Below are 21,316 nucleotides of genomic sequence, written 5' to 3'. Positions count from 1 at the left end.
GGTCCCGGGTTCCGGGTTCGAACCCCTGTCTGGCCGCTACATTTTCTTCTCTCCTGTTACAAAATTTTGTTAGCGATATAGGAATTTGGATTTAATATTATAACCAAATGATTGATAATTCCAGAAAATGTACCACTGTGTGCTATATATTGTAAAATAAAATAAAATAAATAAATATAGGTCTAGTGCATTCCGGATTAGCTATCACATCATATTTGTCTATTATTTTCAACCCCCTGTTTCCGGTTGTGTAATGTTGAAAAGTGTATCTATTCAAAATGAAGAAAGCTTAAAATAAAACGCCCCCAGGATCGAAACACTCTTCAAACCAAAAACAAAAAAACGAATGCATTGCGGTTCTTGTTTGTTTTGATAAAAGCCATTTACAGGCAGGAATTAAGAGCTTCCCTCCAAACCAACAACGTTAGACCCGGATGAGTATATCTAAATCTCAAACGTCCTTATGTCGGCCTGGAATTAGCGCATTAAAATACCTGATCACCATATAGTAGAATGCACAACTCGGGAGCGACTTAATTCTAACATGTTATTTATTTATTTCATTTTATTTTGTTTATTTATATTCAACTGCTAATTCCATACTTTTTTTAACGTCCTATTAGCAGCCAGGGTCATTTAAGGACGTGCCAGGTTTTGGAGGTGGAGGAAAGCCGGAGTACCCGGACAAAACCACCGGCCTACGGTCAGTACCTGGCAACTGCCCCACGTAGGTTTCGAACTCGCAACCCAGAGGTGGAAGGATAGCGTTAAAGTGTCGGGACACAATAATGTTGTTTTAATTCTTTTTGTTAGCATTTTTGGTAAGTCGAACTGTCAATGGTACGAAATAAATAAGTGAATAAATAAATTAATTAATAAATAAAAGGTATATGGATGTCAGCTTAATATTTGTAAGCTTATTTTTACTGTTTTTTTGTTTTGTTTTTGTTTTTTTAATTTTTTTTTTAATTTACTAAATGACTGATTCTACAAAACTGTCAGATTATTTTGTTAAATAATTAACTGATGTGATATGATAAGATTTGTCAATAGTTTGCCTCATCACTTCTATTTGTGAAATAGTTGGTTGTAAATACCCTAAACAGGCTTATGTTATCAAGCTTTTGTATGCTCTTTGCTATGAAATGATATACGAGTTACCTCCCTTTGTATATTAAATGGATATTTTTCCGCCAATAAAACTATATTCTATATCCCCGTGATGGCTTAGTTTTGATGTCAAATAATTGGTCTTTGTCATATATTTAATATTTGTATACATGCATAACATTTTGGAGATATTTGCTGTATTTGTATACTGGGTCCCTTTTTGTGCCCCTGGCTTTTACCGGAAGTAAAAACAAACCGGTTCTTGGTACATAGCTGTAACACGCCACGGCCGGTATTCCAACAGTAATATTTTGTACCTCATTTATTCATCGATTTTGCGGATGGAGAAACATGTAGATGTGGCCATTGTTGGCGGAGGCATATCTGGTTTATCTGCGGCATATCACCTCTACAAAAAGGACCCATTATTGGAAGTATGTGTTCTGGAGGCTAACGGTAAGACAAAGTGAAAGTACAGCTATATTTAATATCGTTGTACGTCCCAGATTCATCATTATCGGGGTGGAATAATATTTCGTGATTATATATGTTGATGTTTATTTATTCGTTGCAGAATAGAACAATTTCTGAACTGAATTTTCTATCAGCTATCTTGACATTACCTTATTTATAATTCTGACGCATACCTTCGCGTCGGGTTTATGCAAACATCATAATATAGAGGCCCATAGGGGGAACCGGAAACTCATGCACAGAGGATGATTATATGCCAGCTAGATTGCTGCACATTTTTCGGAAATGATTGTTCATGAGACATACCTACACGGAAATAACATTTTTACTTAGAGATTGAGGACTATTATTAGATATCATTATTGTCTCTTCATTGTGAATGTGTCCATTGTGATAATTAAACTGCAAATGTATATATACTATAGTGAATTATGTAGCTTTGCTAGTATGTTAAAAGAAAGACATTTTAACGTTGAAATTGATTATATAATATCATATACCTAACGACATTTCTAATGAACCTACAGCTGTACTCATACACAATATATCGTCATAATGTCTCGGATAAATCAATGTTCTCGATAAAGTCCAGTCGTTTTATGTTAAAAATAGGAATAACCTCAAGGTAATTACAAAATAATTAATTCATTTTTTGAATTATTATGAATGAATGAAAGAATGAATGAATGAAAGTATCAATCAATCAATCAATCAATCAATCAATCAATCAATCAATTAATTAATCTATCAATTAATCAATTAACCTTAAAATGGTTAATATTTACGTCAAGTTGAAATCATACGGAAATCATAAGTTATTCTTTCGTACCATAGATCACCCATAGTAATTATGTCACGGTTAAATAAAATTTTAGTGAGAGAGTAAATTGTGAATGAAAGGTTAGTGTGCGTCATTGTAGTCGTGAATAAACATTTTTGTGGTTGCGATAAGTTGTACAACGTAAACAAATAAATAATCCAATCTCCCCAGATCGGGTAGGCGGACGAACACTGACCCTGCCTCTCCAGGGTAAAGACGGCACAGACTACTGGGACCTGGGCGGACAGTGGGTGTCCAGGTATGTCTGTACTTATCCAAGCAAATCTATATAATAATTTCTCATGCATGATATCTGTTTCATACACATCAACAATAACACCATTTTTCGGCATAGCCGTCTAAAATTCTTTTGGTCCCGGATATGACGCGACAGGTGGCGTTACTGGTCATGATGAAGTATGTGATTGGTCAATGTAGCGGTAAATGTAAAATGCAGATATGCAGTTAAAAACGAAACAAAGTTAAGATTGAATGCAATTAAATCTGAATACATGGATGTATCTTTCCAAATGACACATTAATAAAGTTATATTCCTGATTCAAATGCAGTATTATTATCGACAAAAATGATTCAAACTGATATAATTTTGTTATCCGTGCTGAAACGCATTAGTTGTTAATTTATTTCACCAAGCAGGTTTACATTATAGCCACCAGCATTAAAACAATGCCGTTTATCTTTTTTAAAGATATTTCTTGTTTATTATCTATTTTATCATTATTATTTTTCAACAATAGATGTTACTTTATTTTTTTCCAAATGCCCTGAACGTCGTTATCCTCGAGTATGGTGATTGTTCATTACTGAATAAATTATTCTAATAAAGTATATACCCCTGTATGAAAATAAATAATTTATCTTTGTATGTTTAATTAAAATTCATAGCTCACAGAAACACATCATGGATTTGATTAAGGAAATCGGATTGGAAACCTACCCACAATACACCAAGGGGTTAAAGTTTATGCAAGTTGAGAGTGCAAAGGTCAAAAGCTTCAAGTCTGATATCCCGCCTCTTTCATGGCTGTCTCTTATTGATCTTCAACTCTTCGTCATGAAGGTAAGAAACATATCTTTTTACTCCGATTTCTGTCATTCTATCAACATGGATCTAACACCATTGTAATAATGTTAATGTTAACTTTATTTATTTTACAACAATTGCGGAACACGTTATATCAATTGATATTTATCTCGCTTGTTGGCCTGGATGGTCTTACTGTGGGAGGAAACCCCGGAGTATCCACGTGCTCGGGCAGGTGACCCCATTCTTTTTCAAGTCCGATCGGGAGTTTTGTTTCGTTTGGTTTATTTTTTTAACGTCCTATTAACAGCTAAGGTCATTTAAGGACGGCCTCCCGTGAATGCACATGCATGCGTGTGGCGAACTGCGTACGTGTGTTTTGGGAGGCTGCGGTATGTTTGTTATAAGTCTCCTTGTGATAGGCCGGATTTATAGTGCTACAGTGTACCTCACTGAATCATACTGCCGACGTCACCCAGCAACACCCTGTTTATTAGAATCAAAAACAGTTTAAGTCCAGAAAATAACACCAAGACACATTTACATGAATTGTATGACTTTGATTACTCTGGGCTGTGGACAAACATGGCAATGCCAGAAAGAAAAAAGGAAAAAGAAGATCGCTTTCAATGGCAGTTATTAATAAACAGGACAGGATAAATAAGAAAATTGTTGTATCTAAATACTTAAACACTTCTTTATTTCTTCATATTTTACAATACAAATTTTACGTATTTGTCCTAATGCTAATTGACCATATCATAAAGATTACATGTTTATTGAGATGTAATGAAGCTACCCCCGTCCTTCTTTACCTCATATAAGGACCTTATACATTGTACCCATATCCCTGAGGCTTGGTATTTCATGTCTATTAATCAGTTTATAAGTGTACTTCTAATACATTATCGTCATCACGTCATATTCACAATCATCTATATATTAGACTGGGTTACCCGCCGTAGTTTTTCTTCTCTCCGCTAAGCTTCGCTTCGAAAATACGTATTCATAAGCGCAGCTAATAGGGAGAAAGGATAGTAAGGCAGGCAATCCAGTCTATCTATATATAGGAGTTATAAGAGACGTGGTATATTATATAGGTATCATATGCTATATAAAGACAAATAGTGCAACGATTTGTTAATAACCGATATACATTTGACCCAAGTACTGCGCTCTGACATAGACTTTACCTGAAATTATATATGTTTTCATTTGCTCTGTACTGTCATTTTACAATCTAACAAAACAAAGCAGGAAGTTATCAGATCTTAAATATACTACAATTCCAATTGGTATAGTGATTTGAAGAAAAGTGTTTGTGACGTCATCACTGAATGACGTCGTTTTCTTTGACATCACCAGAGTGAGTGTAAATTATACGAAACTACCGGATTAAAAGAAACGGCTTTTATAGTTCATGTTTCATGCAACAATTTTTATAGTTTTGCTTTAATATGCGTGAATATTATCTTGGTCGAATGTATTGATTTAAAATACTGACATTAAATTGTTTTGTGTTTAATTCAACAAACTATGTTACCGGAACGGTCGAATGTACTCATGACGTCACAAAAATAGGCCACATAGGCAGTGCGAATCTTGACTTTGGAATGCGATAACACAAATATATTTATATATAAGAAGAAGAGAAAACTTGAATTCAAAACGGATATAAAAGTATTTGGCTGCCTTTTTAATGCATGATATTCCACTGTTCTGTAGTCATGTGAGAATTATAGCCCAATTCTAAAAGAAAGTTTAAGACTCAAGTAACTCGAAATTGATCGAATGAGTATCACGTAATATTCCTATTTAGTAGGGCTATTTTATAACACGGATTGACCATCAAAATTGTGTTATATAACACTATATCACAGTTACATAGTCACTATATCACTATATCACAGTCACATAGTCACATAGTCACTATATCACACTCACATAGTCACTATATCACACTCACATAGTCACTATATCACAGTCACATAGTCACTATATCACTATATCACAGTCACATAGTCACTATATCACAGTAACATAGTCACTATATCACTATATCAGTCACATAGTCACTATATCACAGTCACATAGTCACTATATAACAGTCACATAGTCACTATATCACAGTTACATAGTCACTATATCACTATATCACAGTCACATAGTCACATAGTCACTATATCACAGTCACATAGTCACTATATCACAGTTACATAGTCACTATATCACTATATCACAGTCACATAGTCACATAGTCACTATATCACAGTCACATAGTCACTATATCACAGTCACATAGTCACTATATCACAGTCACATAGTCACTATATCACAGTCACATAGTCACTATATCACAGTCACATAGTCACTATATCACTATATCACAGTCACATAGTCACTCTATCACTATACCACAGTCACATAGTCACTATATCACAGTCACATAGTCACTCTATCACTATAGCACAGTCACATAGTCACTATATTACTATATCACAGTCACATAGTCACTATATCATTATATCACAGTCACATAGTCACTGTATCGCTATATCACAGTCACATAGTCACTATATCACAGTCACATAGTCACTATATCACTATCACAGTCACATAGTCACTATATCACTATATCACTATATCACAGTCACTATATCACTATCACAATCACATAGTCACTATATCACAGTCACATAGTCACTATATCACAGTCACATAGTCACTCTATCACTATATCACTATATAACAGTCACATAGTCACTATATCACTATATCACAGTCACATAGTTACTATATCACTATATCACAGTCACATAGTCACTATATCACTATATCACAGTCACATAATCACTATATCACAGTCACATAGTCACTATATCACAGTCACATAATCACTATATCACAGTCACATAGTCACTATATCACAGTCACATAGTCACTATATCACAGTCACATAGTCACTAAATCACAGTCACATAATCACTATATCACAGTCACATAGTCACTATATCACAGTCACATAGTCACTCTATCACTATATCACAGTCACATAGTCACTATATCACTATATCACAGTCACATAGTCACTATATCACAGTCACATAGTCACTATATCACAGTCACATAGTCACTATATCACTATATCACAGTCACATAGTCACTATATCACAGTCACATAGTCACTATATCACAGTCACATAGTCACTATATTACTATATCACAGTCACATAGTTACTATATCACTATATCACAGTCACATAGTCACTATATCACCATCACAGTCACATAGTCACTATATCACAGGCACATAGTTACTATATCACTATATCACTATATCACAGTCACTATATCACTATATCACAGTCACATAGTTACTATATCACAGTCACTATATCACTATATCACAGTCACATAGTCACTATATCACTATATCACAGTCACATAGTCACTATATCACTATATCATAGTCACATAGTGACTATATCACTATAACACCCACGTAGTCACTATATCACAGTCACATAGTCACTATACCACAGTCACATAGTCACTATATCACAGTCACATAGTCACTATATCACTATATAACAGTCACATAGTCACTATATCACAGTCACATAGTCACTATATCACAATATCACAGTCACATAGTCACTATATCACGGTCACATAGTCACTGTATCGCTATATCACAGTCACATAGTCACTATATCACAGTCACATAGTCACTATATCACAATATCACAGTCACATAGTCACTATATCACGGTCACATAGTCACTATATCACAGTCACATAATCACTATATCACAGTCACATAGTCACTATATTACAGTCACACAGTCACATAGTCACTATATCACAGTCACATAGTCACTATATCACAGTCACATAGTCACTATATCACAGTCACATAGTCACTATATCACAGTCACATAGTCACTATATCACAGTCACATAGTCACTATATCACAGTCACATAGTCATTATATCACAGTCACATAGTCACTATATCACAGTCACATAGTCACTATATCACAGTCACATAGTCACTATATCACAGTCACATAGTCACTATATTACAGTCACATAGTCACTATATCACTATATCACAGTCACATAGTCACTATATCACAGTCACATAGTCACTATATCACAGTCACATAGTCACTCTATCACTATATCACAGTCACATAGTCACTATATCACAGACACATAGTCACTCTATCACTATATCACAGTCACATAGTCACTATATCACTATATCAGTCACATAGTCACATAGTCACTATATCACTATATCATAGTCACATAGTGACTATATCACTATATCACAGTCACATAGTCACTATATCACTATATCACAGTCACATAGTCACTATATCACAGTCACATAGTCACTATATCACTATATCACAGTCACATAGTCACTATATCACAGTCACATAGTCACTATATCACAGTCACATAGTCACTATATCACTATATCACAGTCACATAGTCACTATATCACTATATCACAGTCACATAGTCACTATATCACAGTCACATAATCACTATGTCACAGTCACATAGTGACTATATCACTATATCACAGTCACATAGTCACTATATCACTATATCACAGTCACATAGTGACTATATCACTATATCACAGTCACATAGTCACTATATCACAGTCACATAGTCACTATATCACAGTCACATAGTCACTATATCACAGTCACATAGTCACTATATCACAGTCACATAGTCACTATATCACAGTCACATAGTCACTATATCCAAGTCACATAGTCACTATATCACTATATCAGTCACATAGTCACTATATCACTATATAACAGTCACATAGTCACTATATCACAGTCACATAGTCACTATATCACAATATCACAGTCACATAGTCACTATATCACGGTCACATAGTCACTGTATCGCTATATCACAGTCACATAGTCACTATATCACAGTCACATAGTCACTATATCACAATATCACAGTCACATAGTCACTATATCACGGTCACATAGTCACTATATCACAGTCACATAATCACTATATCAGAGTCACATAGTCACTATATTACAGTCACAGTCACTATATCACTATATCACAGTCACATAGTCACTATATTCCAGTCACACAGTCACATAGTCACTATATCACAGTCACATAGTCACTATATTACAGTCACAGTCACTATATCACTATATCACAGTCACATAGTCACTATATCACAGTCACATAGTCAATATATCACAGTCACATAGTCACTATATCACAGTCACATAGTCACTATATCACAGTCACATAGTCACTATATCACAGTCACATAGTCTCTATATTACAGTCACATAGTCACTATATCACTATATCACAGTCACATAGTCACTATATCACAGTCACATAGTCACTATATCACAGTCACATAGTCACTATATCACAGTCACATAGTCACTATATCACTATATCACAGTCACACAGTCACTATATCACGGTCACATAGTCACTATATCACAGTCACATAGTCACATAGTCACTATATTACAGTCACATAGTCACTATATCACTATACCACAGTCACAAAGTCACTATATCACTATATCACAGTCACAAAGTCACTATATCACAGTCACCTAGTCACTATATCACAGTCACATAGTCACTATATCACTATATCACAGTCACATAGTCACTATATTACAGTCACATAGTCACTATATCACTATACCACAGTCACAAAGTCACTATATCACTATATCACAGTCACAAAGTCACTTTATCACAGTCACCTAGTCACTATATCACTATATCACAGTCGCATAGTCACTATATCACAGTCACATAGTCACTGTATCGCTATATCACAGTCACATAGTCACTATATCACAGTCACATAGTCACTATATCACTAAATCATAGTCACATAGTCACTATATCACAGTCACATAGTCACTGTATCGCTATATCACAGTCACATAGTCACTATATCACAGTCACATAGTCACTATATCACTATATCACTATATCACAGTCACACAGTCACTATATCACTATATCACAGTCACACAGTCACTATATCACTATATCACAGTCACATAGTCACTATAGCACAGTCACATAGTCACTATATCACTATATCACAGTCACATAGTCACTATATCACAGTCACATAGTCACTGTATCGCTATATCACAGTCACATAGTCATTATATAACAGTCACATAGTCACTATATCACAGTCACATAGTCACTATATCACAGTCACACAGTCACTATATCACGGTCACATAGTCACTATATCACAGTCACATAGTCACTATATCACTATATCACTATATAACAGTCACATAGTCACTATATCACAGTCACATAGTCACTATATCACAGTCACATAGTCACTATATCACTATATCACTGTCACATAGTCACTATATCACAGTCACATAGTCACTATATCACAGTCACATAGTCACTATATGACTATATCACATTCACTATATCACTATATCACAGTCACTATATCACTATATCACAGTCACATAGTCACTATATCACTATATCACAGTCACTATATCACAGTCACATAGGCGTCTCAAAGCGGTTCACAAATCATAATCAGTGACTAGAGCAATCATCCAATGTCTATCTCGACTTCTTTTGGAGGATACAGTAGGAGCTGACATTTTGGCGCCAACAGTTTACAAATCACATCACTTACACTTCCCTACCACGTATTCATTTACATCTGAATCGACTTGGACACAACGGAGTGAAGTATCTTATTCAAGGATACAACGCAGCGCCCGTGCCGGGACTCGAACTAGTGACTATTAGATCGCATAGCTCTGCATCCGACGGTCAGACAACCGTGTCTCTATACATGGTTACTAAAGACATCTCAGATGATAAGAATAAAGCTCAAAGTATGATAAATTAATAGACTATTGCCATATATGCCATGGATTTAAGGATATTTTAAGGTAAATTTCCAAGTTTTTATGACACAGATGGATAGACTGTATAAGGAGATCGACAGCACAGACCCGTATAATTGCAGCAGAGGCGAGGAGTGGGATAGTAAAACTCTAGAAACCTTCATGAAGGAATCATTATGGACAGAGGGTCAGTAAAAATCATTATTTATTTAGTCAAGATTTGTAAACTTTTTATCATTCAAATTCGGGCTAACTTCCAAAGCTTTCTATAAGTCCTTAGCATAATAAGTAAGAGTTTAGAATTGAAAAAAAATATGTTCCGTAAATATCTAAATATATTAAACATAATCGTATATTTCTACAATACTTTATTGGCACATATTACGAAATCTACACTCATTCAATGATTTTATATAAGTCGTTATGCTAGTACTTTATCAAATCAATCAGGTGACAGTAAATCAATATCAACTACATTGAAACTACATTTCATATTAAGGAGATAAAAATATCTTTGAAGTGTTGACAAGAGATTTTGTCATCTTTTCCTCTTTGATCCTCCTTTGCTCTGTCCATTGTCCTTCCTTCCTTTTTGTTATTTCCTTTACCTTTCTCCGTCCTTCCTTCGCTGTTTCTCTTGCCCTTCCATGCTTTTTTGTTATTTCTCTAACCTTTCTCCGTCCTTCCTTCGCTGTTTCTTTTGCCCTTCCAATGCTTTTTTTTTTACCTTGTCCTTCCTTTATTTTTCTTGATCATCCTTTGCCGTTTCTGTTGTCCATCCTTTGCTCTCTCCGTGTCTTTCCTTTGCTCTCTCGTGTCTTTCCTTTGCTCTATTCCCTATCTTTCCTTTGCTCTATTCCGTATCTTTCCTTTGCTCTCTCCTGTGTCTTTCCTTTGCTCTCTCCCGTATCTTTCCTTTGCTCTCTTCCGTGTCTTTCCTTTGCTCTCTCCCGTGTCTTTCCTTTGCTCTCTCCCGTGTCCATCCTTTGCTCTCTCCGTGTCTTTCCTTTGCTCTCTCCCGTGTCTTTCCTTTGCTCTCTCCCGTGTCTTTCCTTTGCTCTCTCCCGTATCTTTCCTTTGCTCTCTCCCGTGTCTTTCCTTTGCTCTCTCCCTTGTCTTTCCTTTGCTCTCTCCGTGTCTTTCCTTTGCTCTCTCCGTGTCTTTCCTTTGCTCTATTCCGTGTCTTTCCTTTGCTCTCTCCCGTGTCTTTCCTTTGCTCTATTCCGTGTCTTTCCTTTGCTCTCTCCGTGTCTTTCCTTTGCTCTCTCCCGTGTCTTTCCTTTGCTCTCTCCCGTGTCTTTCCTTTGCTCTCTCCCGTATCTTTCCTTTGCTCTCTCTCGTGTCTTTCCTTTGCTGTCTCCCGTGTCTTTCCTTTGCTCTATTCCGTGTCTTTCCTTTGCTATCTCCCGTGTCTTTCCTTTGCTCTCTCGCGTGTCTTTCCTTTGCTCTCTCCCGTGTCTTTCCTTTGCTCTCTCCGTGTCTTTCCTTTGCTCTCTCCGTGTCTTTCCTTTGCTCTCTCCCGTGTCTTTCCTTTGCTCTATTCCGTGTCTTTCCTTTGCTCTCTCCCGTGTCTTTCCTTTGCTCTATTCCGTGTCTTTCCTTTGCTCTCTCCCGTGTCTTTCCTTTGCTCTATTCCGTGTCTTTCCTTTGCTCTCTCCGTGTCCATCCTTTGCTCTCTCCCGTGTCTTTCCTTTGCTCTCTCCCGTGTCTTTCCTTTGCTCTATTCCTTGTCTTTCCTTTGCTCTCTCCCGTGTCCATCCTTTGCTCTCTCCCGTGTCTTTCCTTTGCTCTCTCCCGTGTCTTTCCTGTGCTCTCTCCGTGTCATTCCTTTGCTCTCTCCCGTATCTTTCCTTTGCTCTCTCCTGTGTCTTTCCTTTGCTCTCTCCGTGTCTTTCCTTTGCTCTCTCCCGTATCTTTCCTTTGCTCTCTCCCGTGTCTTTCCTTTGCTCTCTCCCGTGACTTTCCTTTGCTCTCTCTCGTGTCTTTCCTTTGCTCTCTCCCGTGTATTTCCTTTGCTCTCTCCCGTGTCTTTCCTTTGCTCTATTCCGTGTCTTTCCTTTGCTCTATTCCGTGTCTTTCCTTTGCTCTCTTTCTTGTCTTTCCTTTGCTCTCTCCCGTGTCTTTCCTTTGCTTTATTCCGTGTCTTTCCTTTGCTCTCTCCGTGTCTTTCCTTTGCTCTCTCCCGTGTCTTTCCTTTGCTCTTTCCCGTGTCTTTCCTTTGCTCTCTCCCGTATCTTTCCTTTGCTCTCTCCCGTGTCTTTCCTTTGCTCTTTCTCGTGTCTTTCCTTTGCTCTCTCCCGTATCTTTCCTTTGCTCTCCCCCGTGTATTTCCTTTGCTCTCTCCCGTATCTTTCCTTTGCTCTCTCCCGTATCGTTCCTTTGCTCTCTCCCGTGTCTTTCCTTTGCCGTTTCTCTTGTCCGTCCTTTGCTCTGTTCCTTTGAACTTCCTTTTATGTTCCTCTCGTCCTTTCTTTGCTCTCTCCTGTGCCTTTCCTTTGGTCTCTACCGTGTCTTTCCTTTGGTCTCTACCGTGTCTTTCCTTTGCTCTTTTCGTTGTCATTCCTTGCCTTTTCTCTTGTCCGTCGTCGTTTTATTGTCTTACATACATTTATAATCTGTTAACCGGGCTATCGACCTAACGACACGCCCTCTATGAAAAACAACTGTATATTGTTGTCTTCAGGTGCTTATAAGACATTGGAGATTGCCGCTCGTACAGGAAACGGCATGGAGCTGTCTCAGAATTCCACTCTCTTCTTCCTCAATGCAATTGCAGGTGCAGGCGGATTCATGGCTTTACTCGGGATGGACGAAAATCAAGCCCAGGGTTTAAAGGTCAAGGTAATTAAATACAACGGATTTATATTTAGTTTTGTCTTAACAACAAATCCAACAAACATATCTCATTAAACAGGGCTTGCGATAATATCACTATTGTGCCTGTAAATGTCATTAAAAATCAGGTTTTAAATTGAAAATGTCGTAACCCGTTTTCAAGTGTTGTCTTTGTACTAGATACATTGTAGATATACACTTTCAGGGAGGAACGCAGCAAATCTCAAAGATTTTGGCCGAGAAAGTCGGATCAGAAAATGTACTGTTAGAGCATGCTGTCCAGGAAGTGGTACAGGTAAATAACAGTATGGCCATTTATGTCAGTGATTCCACTTCTGTATTTCTCCGCGCGATTAAAAAACGCAGTCATATAACAAAACCAGGTCATATACACCTTAGTATCAACCCTAACAACATTTTAACATTTTTTTTCTCCAAAATTAATGATACAATTCAGTGTTTTCTTTTGAAACTACTTGAAATACAAATTTTGTTATTCCGAAATCTGATAACTCGAAGATTCTAAGTAACTGTAAAAGTGTTGACTTAGTTCCGACGGTAACAATTCTTTACAATATATACTCTGTTACCAAGAATATTCGGGATATCTCGCAGTTTTTCATGGCCTCCACTGATTTCTAGATGAAGAGGTTTGGCCAGATGATTGGTAGGAGACATCTAAAAAGATAGTAATGTTCTTTGTTGTTGATCAGTATATTGCTTTACTTTTTTTACACATTATTGGCTTAATGATGACAATTTTTGCAGCATGAGCAAGGTATTCAACTGAAGTGCAAGAACGGATTGACAGTGAGTTGTAAGCGAGCAGTGATTGCCGCGCCTCCAATGGTTACAAGTGAGTTGTCAAAACAGTGTTTGTCACAACCCCTAGTTACACATTAGTCAATCTCGTAAAGAATGAGTTAATGCCAACTCTGCTGTAGTTACACATGGGCTAATCTCTTAAACAGTGATTTGATGACACATCCCCTATATTTACACGCGAGTCAATCACATAGACATTGAGTTGATGACACAGCTCCTATATTTGCACGTGAGTCAATCACATAGACATTAAGTTAATGACACAGCCCAAATATTTACACGTGAGTCAATCTCCTAGACATTGAGTTAATGACACAGCTCCATTATTTACACGTGAGTCAATCTCCTAGACATTGAGTTAATGACACAGCCCTATTATTTACACGTGAGTCAATCTTTTAGACAGTGAGTTGATAACACGGCTCCTATATTTACACGCGAGGCAATATGCTAGACATTGAGTTGATGACACATCCCCTATAGTTACACATGGGCCAATCTCTTAGACAGTGATTTGATGACACAGCCCCTATATTTACACGTGAGTCAATCTCCTAGACATTGAGTTGATGACACAGTCCCATTATTTACACGTGAGTCAATCTCCTAGACAGTGGGTTAATGATACAGCTCCTGTATATATACGTGAGTCAATCACATATACATTGCGTTGATGACACAGCTCCAATATTGATACGTGAGTCAATCACATAGACATTGAGTTAATGACACAGCTCCTATATTTACACGCGAGTCAATCTCCTACACAGTTAGGTGATGGTGCACGTTCTGTAGTTACACGCTGTCAATCTTGTTGACACTGAGATGTTGAGCAGTGATGACCCCTTGACCACATGCACGTATCAGTCTCAATTTTCATGTTATAATCCACGTGTATAAACATAATAAATGTGTTTGATGTCGTTGAATTTCTTTCGCCACTTTCCATAATTGAAACAATAAAATAATCTGTTAATTGCAGGAAAAATACTGTTTGAGCCGCCGCTGTCAAGGGAACGACGAGAGATCGAGAAATGGATGCCTTTTGGAATCTCATCAAAGTGATCATAACATATAAGGAGGTAATAGCGCTTGATACTGTAAATCACTTTCATTTTCGTGAGCACTGCATTTCGCGACTGATGATTTTATTTACATATCCTAACCATGTAATGTTTTACATTTAACACACGACAAATGACTCAACACAAATGGATCTTCGTCGTCCGTCCGTCCGTCCGTCGCATTCGTTTCATGAGAAAATTTCGGAATTCAAAATCCAAGCATTCCAGATAATTCACCATGTGTTACACTATGTGCAAACGGGGCCATCAAGGTCAAGGTCATTTTTCCTAAAACTTGAACCTAAAACTTACCGTCAAAATACATACTCTTACAGATGGCCTTACTTTCCGAAAAAGCACATGGTAATTCTTCAATACATAGTATAATTAACACCGGAGATGTCATTTTACTAAATTTATTCTAACCTTTAAAACTGTCTAAAATTGTTCTATACTCACTTGAGAAGGTCGAAAATTAGTTAAGTAAAGTTAAGGTCAAGGCACTCTTGCTTTAAATAGAATCGAAATGACACATGCAATATCTGTGAAAATCCTTAAAATGATGCACTTTTTGGGGGTTTTCAACGATCACGGTAAAGGGGTCAAAGGTCATCTTTGACATTTTTTGAAATATACAGTCTGTGTACACGATAATGTATTCCGTGATCCCATCAATTGATTTGATTCACATCAGTATCATTTTAACGAAATATATATTATTCTATACTATTTCTTTAAAAAAATAAATTTGAAATGCTCAATGATGTACACACAGGCCTTCTGGAAGGCACATGGTCAGTCAGGAGAGGCTGTGACGTATGGTGGGCCAAGTGACGTAACAGGATGTGACGTAGGCCCACTTTCTGCTGTGATGGATGCATCAACCGACTTAAGTCCGGCGTTGGTGACTTTCGTGGCTGGAGATCAGGCTATACAATGGAGTAAACAGGATGTGAGTAAAATTAAACAATTGTTTGGAATCGGACACGAACAATATAATGACATCATAGTACACCCGCCTCTCTAGTGTATAAACAGTTACTTTGTCATACTTAGTAGGGGACAAACACGAACATATCAAAGCCTTCGGACTGGTTGCCCCGTTGTGAATATAATCTGGCCAGGTAGGGTGTCCTGCTAGGTGTCTTTCACAGTATTGCATCAGTTTTTCGTTATCACAGGGAGACGCCTTAGGACGTTAAACATTATTTAATCCAACCATGATTCAAACTTTCGTGCATTTATTTTTGTCCCGAAGTTGTACACTTTGTACACATGTTCATAAGCTGAAGGGGTTGCGCACATGCTTTAGTTTATCTATTTATAACCACGTCCTGTACATGCGCTATATAGAGATTAACATATATGCGATACTTCAAGCTTACTGGAGTAAAATACGTAAGATTTTAACGATATCATACATTGCCCCGGTTTCTCCTCGTACCAATATCGGTGTGGAGATGCGATTGGTTGAGAGTGCTGTCATACATTGAATAGATATGTATGCACTGTACATGGCAACGCATCACCACTCTCAACGCTTTAATTTAGATATTTGCTCCGATGCTAGATTTATGCAACAATTACTTATTCGCTAAAACTAGAAACAAAATATTGGGAAGAAAGTGTTACACGATATTTGTCCGAGTTTCAAACTCATAATCATATTTAGAATCGTCACAATAAGTGAATCTACGTTTTTATTCCATTAATGCAGGCACAAGTAAGAAAAAGAGCGGTACTAAAATCATTGTCAGATTTTTTCGGACCGGAAGCGGAAAACTGCCTCGATTACATGGAAAAGGACTGGAGTAACGAACGATACATAGAGGGCGCTATAGCAGGCGTCAGTACTGGAGCAATGAAATACTTCTCTTCCGGTCTCCGGGATCCGCAAGGGAGGTAACTATCGTTTTGTATATATTTCCAGTTTATATGAAAGCTTATTCCACCATAATGAGATTTGGCTCTACCCCAGTAATCGGAGCACCTTACCGCCAGAGTGTATAGAAATGAATAATGAGTAATACTCTGCAGGCGCTGGCGCTCGCTCTCGCTCTCTAGGCGTGTATTCTACCTTTAGTCCCGACAGCCTGAGCTAGTAGGGTGCCTATACTCTCCACATTCACACTACTCCTTCTTTCACAAAGTCTTCGCCCTTGAAGACAGCCACAATCCAGGTTCACTTGGAGTGGTCAAAGGCACTTTATTTGTATATGGAAGGAGTATTGAAAATACCTGCCCGCGGTAGTCTTCGAACGTATACTGTCATTATAAAACAGGGTAAATTCTCGTTAGCATGAGCTTTTACAATGAAAAGAGGAAGGAGGAGGGTGGATTCAAGACTCATCTGAAACTACTTACTAATGTTGTCTTTAAGCACATCAACATACGTTGATTTATAGCCAACATAATTGTAAAATTTGATACTCTCAAGAAAATGTTGCACTCAATATATCAAAACCTTCATTATAAAAAATACAGATTAACATGATATATTGAAAACTACATTATGAGATTGAGCATCAGAATCCTATAATTTTTTCTATTTTAGGATACATTTTGCCGGGTCTGAGAGCGCTACTGTATGGGACGGATATATGTCGGGGGGAGTCCAGGCTGGTATCCGAGCAGCCACGGAAATCTTGTATCATCTCCGGCCTGGCGCTGTCTCCGGAGTTGAACTGTCTGGAACCGCTTACAGTCCGTCACACAAACCTCCAAGGCATTTAAAAAGAAAAGTGAAACCATCCTATATAACCCGAACTTTGACCTTAACACTTTTAGTGGGCGTGGTGGCGCTGCTGTTCCGGATGTTCGTTTCCGAAAACTAGCAAAACCGTGTGTTTTTGAAAATATTCAGGAAAATTATTTTTTTACAGATGATTTACATATAATCTAGTGCTTTTTTTTTAACTTTTTGCTTTTGAAGTTTGCGATAAGGACTGTTTAGCCTGCTGTCAGTATGTGACCAGTGAGGCGTCTTGGTCATAGGAGCATGTACAGCATTTCACTGTGATAATATTTTACGCGGACATGTTACCATGGAAACTAATCAGTATCAGTTCTGAGATTAACTCATTAAACAGGACTGAAAGAAATGTTTGAGATATATGTGAATATACGTAATTAAATTATTTACCTGGAAACATTGAAGTAACAATACAGATAATTACATTAAAACCAAGACTTTACCGACATTGTATGGGACTGGGTCAATGTGTCTGATACGCCAGTGTGTCGGTAAAGTCTCTGTTGACAATGACAGTGGGGCATGTTGCCGAACAGATATTAAAGAATATGGTTAAAATCAGTCGACGGTAAAGTCAATATCGGCAATAACAGTGGAACCCATCACGGTTCTGGTGGTTATGGCCGAATTAAATGATGTCATTTACATCAGTGTTCGGTTAAGTCAGGCACCACCGTATCAGAGGTTGTTTAATTATCAGCATTTTCTTATTAAATATGGAATGGTGTAATAAATAACTGTGATTCATTATAAATCTGAGACTAAAATGGAAATGGTATATTCATAAACAGTCGGCAAGTCTAAATATAAGTCTGTCAACTCTTGTTTTAATTACTCATTTTCAATTAGTCAAATGAAATATGACTGGTAATGATTCATCTACTATCAGAGCTTCTGACCTACGTACAATATGAGATTATCATGTTTTGACTACGAGCGAAGAACAGATGAGACATTATCGTCCGGCTGGGCGTGACTATGCATGTCTTTCTATAATCAGGCGCCATATTTGTTTATGAAGGAAGTTTCATTTCGGTTATTAACCGTATTTAACCTAATAAGGACACAAGGCGCGAGTAATTGACTGTGAGGGCCCTTATTAAGGTTGGTTATTCTGAAGTTTTATGAAACAGACTATACCTTATAGAAAATTGAACACAAAAAAAAAATTAGCAAATCATTTTCACATAGATTATTAAACACCATTTTGACACTCAGTAAAAAGGGTTTTTTTCCTGGAAAAAAATAGGGCTCCCTTATTTGGTCAGGCGTCCTAATTAAGTCATATACGGTACCAGTATCGGAATCATGTATTCTTTCAGCTTTATTTTAGTAATTATATGCTAATACATTGTTTGTCTTTTGTACGATCCTTTGGGATTACAGGTGGCACACACTGTCACTGATCATTAAGTCCCCGAGGTTTATCATAACCTATCTGTCACGTTTTAAGGGACATTTGTATTAGTGACTCAGCTCAGAATATACACATGTGTTTTACCTTCCTTTGAAATCCACTATTGCAAACTGTGAAATTTATTACAGCATGGTCTGTTTGCATCTTCCGATCTAGATTTTGACATTTCTTGTGGCGTTTGTTAAGTTTTCCGTCGCCGTATGACCACTTGTAAGCCATTTACATCACTGATGAGTCCTGGATGGACAAAACAGTTATACACCACAGTTTAATTATTGGCGCATGTGTGTCTAACTTAAAATTGTTTTGAAATGTGCTTATATTATGTGTGTTTTACAACCCATCGCAGGATGATGCAAATTGTGAGAGCGAAGTACTTTAATGCTGATGTAATTGGAGTGATGCAAATGTTTATGAGATTCATTAATGTGTAAATTTTGACGAACAATTGATAATTTGTTTAGTAATCATTTATTGGCCGAATGGACAGCTGAACAGCATAGCAATTATTGAATGAAGAATTTCGTTTTCAAATGATCTTGTGTCCACCAGATGTGTTATAACCCTATGTTCGATAATCGCCCATTGGTCAAAGTGTTTCACGTGACTTATGAAAAGTAATAGAATATGGAATTTGAACTTAAAAGTAAGATTTGTTCTGCTAGAGACAGCTATTTAATTGCTCATGCAAAGTATTTATTCCTAAAATTCTGACAATACATACATGGATTTTATGTATAATTCATGGGTGTATCTCTTTTGTTTTTTTACAAAGGATATATGGTATTTACAATCTATATATTCATCATTCAGTAATCGAAATGATAAGTATATCTTTATAAATTTGCTTTACACTCATTTTTTTTGTTTCTCACCAGATTATTGTACAAATGATTAATCAGCGCTGTCGATATTTATAATGTTGGTATGCCTTCAAGAGTTTGTTTGTTTGACGCTGCACAATTACTGCCAATATTTATAAGGTTGTTATGCCTTCGAGAAATTTTCTGACGCTGCACCATTGCTTCCTATTTCTATAATGTTCGAGAAGTCAATGTAACATATAATTGAGCCTCATCTTTTTTTTGCAATATGACTTACACAAACTTTATTGCATAATATATACAATAAATAATTTGATTCTGGAAAATGTCTGTATTATTTCTTAAAACCGTTTTAAATTGATGAATGCAAATGAACACGCCCTGATTTTTTATCAGTGGTAAATTGCAAAATATGTTTCAGTAAAGTAGGTTTTACTTAAGTGAAAATATTCATTCACATGGACATCGAACTTAATTGTTTGGTATGAAACTATCTTTCTATCAATGAATACAGACATGATGTAAACTAACTAATTACGGATTTGAATGAAACTGTATGCGACGCCTCAATTAGTCATTATGGATAGCGAACCGGTTAAGATCAAAGATCAAATAATTCCGATTTACAGCATGACCTGTCAATCAAGTTATCTGAAGACAATCAATACTTTTAGTAAATTCAAGTTACCTCCCTTTCAATATAACTGAAGGAATAAATGTAGAGTTTCAAGATATCTTCCCTTCACATCGGGTTACTTCCGTTTGATTAGAGGGACAGGATTTTGGCGACAATTTCTAAGTGGTAAAGTCTGTGACATCCACATATGATCGAGCTGAAATACCCGTCCCTTCCATTTCTTTTTACATAATGAATTGTTTTGTTCCTTTTGCTGCTCTGGGTTTTTACATTACAGGACAATACATTTCGTCACAGCTTTCCTGGGAGATGGAGAAAGTGTGATTTTTTCATTTGGACATTACAATTTGGTGCATATGGTGGATTTCGCTACATTTACCCTAATTACAATGGATCAAGTTGGTAGCTATGTCGATGAATGATTAAAATTGGACTGTTAAATTGACATTGATCAATTTAATTTTAATTTTATATAATTTGAATTTAAATTGCATTTCGCAATGAACCTATATTTGATTGCATTTCGCAAGCTTTCTTGAATTATTTGTGCAGTTCGCACTTTCTTGAA

General features: G+C 36.8%; 1 protein-coding gene across 1 annotated transcript in view; it reads left to right on the top strand.

Annotated features, from left to right (window-relative positions):
* Positions 1 to 20,997, top strand: part of LOC117315218 (probable flavin-containing monoamine oxidase A) — a 26,926-nt gene extending 5,929 nt beyond the window's left edge. The window contains 9 exon segments of the mRNA XM_033869362.1: positions 10,467 to 10,581; positions 13,078 to 13,235; positions 13,435 to 13,524; positions 13,998 to 14,085; positions 15,037 to 15,096; positions 15,099 to 15,136; positions 15,894 to 16,070; positions 16,836 to 17,020; positions 17,673 to 20,997. Of these exon segments, the coding sequence (XP_033725253.1) occupies positions 10,467 to 10,581; positions 13,078 to 13,235; positions 13,435 to 13,524; positions 13,998 to 14,085; positions 15,037 to 15,096; positions 15,099 to 15,136; positions 15,894 to 16,070; positions 16,836 to 17,020; positions 17,673 to 17,952 (1,191 nt within the window). The 3' untranslated portion in view covers positions 17,953 to 20,997.
* The last annotated feature ends 319 nt before the right edge of the window (positions 20,998 to 21,316 follow it).

Source organism: Pecten maximus, chromosome 17 (genome assembly GCF_902652985.1).
Source record: "Pecten maximus chromosome 17, xPecMax1.1, whole genome shotgun sequence".
In the NCBI taxonomy this organism is placed as follows: Eukaryota; Metazoa; Mollusca; class Bivalvia; order Pectinida; family Pectinidae; genus Pecten; species Pecten maximus.
Note: the sequence above shows the minus strand (reverse complement) of the source record. Positions and strands in the feature narration are given on the sequence as shown.